Here is a 5,359-nt window from a genome sequence, read left to right as displayed (position 1 = left end):
AAGGTGTCAAAGTGATCCTTGGGTATCATAGGAGAGGTGGTTGGGTACCAATCAGGTAGTGGGTCTAAGTTCTGAGGTTCGGTGTCCGGGATTTCTTCGACAGTGGTCTTGAAGATCTGGGTGTATGGCTTGGTAGGAGTGATCGGCGGTGTTGACGGAGGGCTCTGTCGCCACTCGAGGGTACCCTTCCTCCAGTCGATGATGGGGTTGGCTTCCTCAAGCCAGGGAAAACCCATGATGACCTTCTGTTTTCCAAGGCCGGTCATGTAGAAGGTAATGGGTTGTGTGTGTCCGTGGATAGTGACGTTCATGGTGGTCGAGTATCGGATGGTTCCTTGTTTATTCAGGGTTCCGTCTACGTTGTAGACTTTCAGAGGGGTTGGAAGGAGTTGGAGCGGGAGTCTCTTGTTTCGGGCGAAATTTTGGTCGATGAATTTCCCTCCAGCTCCAGAATCTATCATTCCTTCGGTGTCGACGATTATCTTTCCACTCTCCGTTTCGCCCTCAAGATGCATTGGAATAAATAAGCATTTATTGTTCTTTCGGGCTACTAAGGCAGAATGAATCGATAAATAGGGAGACACTGACGTCGATGCAGGTCTCCATTCTAAAAACCCTGGGGTTGGTTTCGAGTTCCTTGTAAAATTCTTTCAACGACTTCCTCTCCTGCTTCTTGGATTGCAGCCCGGATGTTGGTGTAGAGATCCTTGCCATTCTTTGGGCGGAAAGACCAGTTTTGACGGCTACTGGTGTTCTGGTTGCTGGTCCCTGCAGAGCGATTGTTGGTGGTGTTATTGGGGCATTCCCAGGAGCGATGTCCGTCCTTTCGGCAACGGAAGCATCCTCCTCTCTTGATCAGGTCGGCTCTCTCTTGGGGAGAGAGCTTTCCAAGGCCGATTGCCCTGATGTGTTGCTCTAAAGCGGTCCCTGCAGACTGGTCTAAGCCCTTGACTTTGGAGATGATGGTGTCGATGTCCATGGCCATAGGGTCCTTGGCAGGAGCGGGGCGACTGAAGTTCCACTGCCTGGTTGAGGTCGAAGTTTTGGTCGAGGCCTTGTTGGTGAGGGCAAAGTAGCGACGGTAGTTGTTGTCCTTTTCAATGGCCTTCTCTGTCCACTCCTTGAAGGTTCGAGGGGGTTTCTCAAGGTCGAAGAGCTTCTTTCGAAGCGGATCGTTCAGACTGGCTTGGAAGTAGTCTCGGGCTACAGTGTCTCCAGCGTCTGCAACTCTTTGATCTTCGGTTTTGTTGGCGTGGTCTTTGGAGAGAAGGTTGGTTTTTGATAGGACAATCTTGAAGTCGGCTACATGTTCTTCAGCCGTCTTCTTCCCTTGGGTCATAGTCTTCAAGCGCTGTAAGGCGTCTTCTTGTTCGTTGATCGGGGTGAACGCCTGTTTGAAGATGGCGACAAAGTCCTTCCAGGTGCCCAATTCGATATCGGAATCGGTTTCCTTGGAACGTAGCCATGCTTCTTTCCAAGCGGAGGCTTCGTCTCCTTTGAGGAATGAAAGGAGATAGGTGATTTTGCTGTCGTCATCGGTGTAGATGTGCTTGTTGACCCTTCAAGTAAAGTTTCACGTCTTTGAGGAAGGTGTTGACGGTCTTCCTTTTTGCCGGTGAAAGGGGATGGCGGATTGATTCGCCTTTCGGGGATCTTCTGGTTGGTTTCGTCGCTCATTACGACGTCTCGGGTTCCGTTGTCTGGGTTGGCTGGGCTGACCATGGTGACTGATTGTTCAAGGGTGATTGGCGTAAAGGGTTCTTCCTCTTCACGTTCTGGAATCAAGGGTCCTTCCTCTTGATGCTGTGGCTCAGTGCTGGGTTCTTCTTGGGCGTCTTGGAATTCTGCAGAAGGCTCTTCTTCAAAAGAAACTTCTGAGGGTTCTTGTTTGCTTGGTCGATGTCTTGGGTCTTCCGGGTAGTTGGGGCAAGGTTGTTGGGCGCAGTTAAACCAGTCTTCTTCGTTGGTGTCGTAGTGTTCACAGTTAAACTGGTGTACGAAGTTGCTGCAGTCGGTGTTGTCTGTCTTGTCTTCCGAGTCTTCTTGTTCTTCTTCGGTTTCTTCTTCAGGGAGCGATTGGTTAACCGCTAGTAAAGATGGTGTTGATGGTCTGGTTGAGCTTGGGGTAAGCCCTCGGAGACGTCCTCTGGGTGTGGTTGACTGGGATCCGGGTGTTGAGGCAATTAGGGTGGCTACTGGGTCGACAAATGGCGGTGGTGTAGGGAGTCGTTCCGGGGGATCAGATGCCGAGTATGTGGGAATTCTGTGTGGTCGATGGGGTCGTCACCCGTAAGTACGAGTGACGATGTGTAGGAGCTAGTTCTTCTGTTACGGTCAAGGGACGCGAACTCAAGGGAGCATGCACGTCGACCGTAGAGTCGTGGTTCCGAGGCGAGTTCGAGGGTATAGGCGTCTAAGAGTGCCTCACAAGAGGTATTGTCTTAAGACGACTAGAGCGAGTTCGAGAGAAGAGGAGAAGTGGGTATGATTCACGAGAACTAGCTAAGGAACAAGAGAGGTATCTACAGAGCTTATATACCTATCTAGCTACGTGAATATGAGTCAAGAGAAGTCAGAGAAAAGGGCTGCGCGAGCACAGGTTACTGCGGAGCGCAGCAGAGATAAATTAGAGAACAATAGAGAGTGGCTGCGCCGCAGCAAGAAGGAGTCATAAAGAGTCAAAGAAGGCTGCGCCGCAGCAGTAAGAAGAATTAACTGATAAAACAGTCACGAGATAAAGAAAGAGATCATGTGAACAAGAAAGAGAGTCATGTGATAGAGAAAGGACGCGAAGAGAAAAGATAGGGGCGGAATTCGTAACAGGTGAAGTACTTGGCACCACGGAGACGGTTGATGATATCGGAGACAAGGGGAAGCGGGTAGCGGTTTTTGACAGTGATCTCATTGAGCCGACGATAATCCTGGACGAAGCGAAGTTTACCATCCTTCTTCTTGACGAAGAAGACCGGAGACGAAAGAGGGGACTTGGAGGGACGGATGTAGCCTTTCTTCAAGTTCTCGTCGAGGAAACGGTTGAGTTCCTCCTGCTCATTCTGGGACATGGGATAGACCTTGGTACGCATGGTAGCCGGAGCTCCGGGGATGAGATCGATAGCGTGATCCCAAGGCTTGTGCTCAGGGAGGCGGTGAGACTCGGATTCGGAGAAGACGGAGGCATGTTGGCGATAATGCGGAGGAACCATCTCTTCGAACGTTTTCTGGGGTTTGGTCTTCTGCGCTTCTTCAGCAATCTTCTGGGAATAAGTGAACCCGGCTGCACACCAGAGTTCGTCGCCAGTGGCTTCAATCAATCCCGCTCGGACCCATTTCCTACGGGTGACGCGGTTGGCACGGATGCGGAGCAATGGCGGTTCCTCTTCGGGTTCCGGAGCAGGATCTGGAGTCGGATCTGGAGCGGGATCGGGAAAAACAGGTGTGGGGATCAGGGGCAGCAGTTACGTCAGAGCTGCTGATCTGCTCCAGAATGGCGTTACCGGAAGGGGCTCCTCGGTAAGGGATCTGAGCGTCTTCGTCTGGGATTTCCTCAATAGTGACACTGGCAACCTTGGGGGCAGGGATGTGGAGTGTGCCTTTCCGCCAATCGATCTGGGGGTTGATCTTGCGAAGCTCAAGGGAGTCCCAAAATGACATCCTCACCTCCAAGATCGGAGATGAGAAAGTCCGTCCACTCGGTGTGTTCGTCCACCGTGAGTTCGAGTCGAGAGAAGTGGGTGATATGGCCAGCCTGGTTTGGGGTACCGTCGATGTTAAGGAGTTGGATAGGATGCCGGAGGGGGTAGGTGGTGATGCGGTGTTTGGCCACAAAGGGTTTGTCCAGGAACTTGCCAGTGGCGCCACAATCAATCATTGCCGGAGGATTTGCCGTTCGGTTCCTGCCTCTGAGTCTGATCCGGATGCGAAAGTGGGATGAACCAGGGTGTATTTCGCGAACTGAGCTAATAGTACATGAACGAATGGAATCATACTCGGAGATCGGCATACGCGGAGAGAGGGGTGCAAGCGTTGCGGCTTTAGCAAGCACCCTCTTCAAAAATCCTGTTGGAGCTGCTCAAGCTTGGCCAGGATTTCGAGTTGACGTTGCTGGGCGGCATTGATGGCGTTAATATCGACAGAAGGGGACGGGGTGGCAGCGACAGTGGCAGTAGCGGTGGGAGCGGATGAGCCTTCGTTGAAGAGGGAGAACGGAGCTTCCTGAGTGGCAGCAATGCGGCGGCGTGGGGCAAGACCTCGACCTGGCGTGATACCCATATATTTGTCCTGGCAGACGTTGGACGAGTGACCCATGCGTTGGCAGTAGTTGCATCGGAGACTGCCGTGGTTTCCGTCCTTCTTGACATGGGTGGTCGAACCACAACCAAAGCACCGTCCGCGCATGGCTTGGAGGAAGTCATCGCGAGACTTGCCGTTGGGTCCTACACGGGTTGCATCGATGTCCATGGCAAAGGGGTCACGAGCTGGGGCAGAGCGAGCTGTCGTAGAGGTGGGGAAGGGAGTACTGCCGCCGGAGAAGGTGAAGTCATTCTCGTTTACGATGTCGCAGTAATCCTGGAGAGTGGCCGGCTTCTTGTCAGCAGGCTTGGTGACGGCAATAAGGTCCAACATGATGCGATCACGGTTGTTGAGCTTCGCGGCGGAAGCGGGCCATGCCATCCTTCTGAGATAAGCCGGTGCGGGGGAAGATCTCCATGAACTCGGCGGCAAACTGTGATGCGGACTTCCTTCCTTGGGTGAGAGTTTCGAGCTGAGCCTCTGCAGCCTTCTCCTGGTCGGCAGGTTGGAAGCGCTTCTTGAAGGCGACAACAAACTCGGACCATTTGCCTCCAAAGGGCCACGGTTTCTTGGCCTTGTCTTCATCTGTGGCAGCTGCCTCGTGTTCGGCGATCTGGTCGAGATACTGGAGTGCCCAAGAGCCAGCGCTGCCTTGAAGATACGAGAGGGCGGACGAGATCTTCTTCTTGTCGTCGTCCTTGAGCTCGGAGTTAGAGGTGGCCCAGTTGGAGAAGAAACGGAGGAAGCGCTGCGCGTCGCCTGATTCACCCTTGAAGGGCTCGGGCTCCTTGACCGGATTTCGAGTTGAAGCGGTCTTGGCGGCGGTGAGCTTGTCCAGGGAAGCTTGGATGAGCTGAGTGGCGCGCTGCTGCTCTTGCAACAATTTGGTTAGCGTGGGGTCGGCCATGACGGAGGTAGTGCGAGGGTTTGTGACGGGGGGAAGGGTGGAAGAGAGTTGAGAAGTAGTTGAAGTAGAAGGTACGATGTCTGAGCGTTGAGCGTCAGATGCAACCTCCTCCTTCTGGGGAATAGGGCCGGGGAGAGGGGAACGGATTGGTTGCTTAAGCGA

The 5,359-nt window shown here is 53.2% G+C and overlaps 1 protein-coding gene across 1 annotated transcript; it reads right to left on the bottom strand.

Annotated features, from left to right (window-relative positions):
• Window positions 1-2,768: 2,768 nt before the first annotated feature.
• On the bottom strand, window positions 2,769-3,651 carry CC1G_08530 (hypothetical protein; the record flags this gene model as incomplete). The annotated part of the gene is made up of 2 exons (XM_001832650.2): window positions 2,769-3,409; window positions 3,495-3,651. The coding sequence occupies 2 exons, from the start codon at window positions 3,649-3,651 to the stop codon at window positions 2,769-2,771; spliced, it is 798 nt and encodes a 265-aa protein (XP_001832702.2).
• Window positions 3,652-5,359: the final 1,708 nt, after the last annotated feature.

This window comes from Coprinopsis cinerea, assembly GCF_000182895.1.
Source record: "Coprinopsis cinerea okayama7#130 chromosome 9 map unlocalized cont3.9, whole genome shotgun sequence".
NCBI classification, from domain to species: Eukaryota; Fungi; Basidiomycota; class Agaricomycetes; order Agaricales; family Psathyrellaceae; genus Coprinopsis; species Coprinopsis cinerea.
Note: the sequence above shows the minus strand (reverse complement) of the source record. Positions and strands in the feature narration are given on the sequence as shown.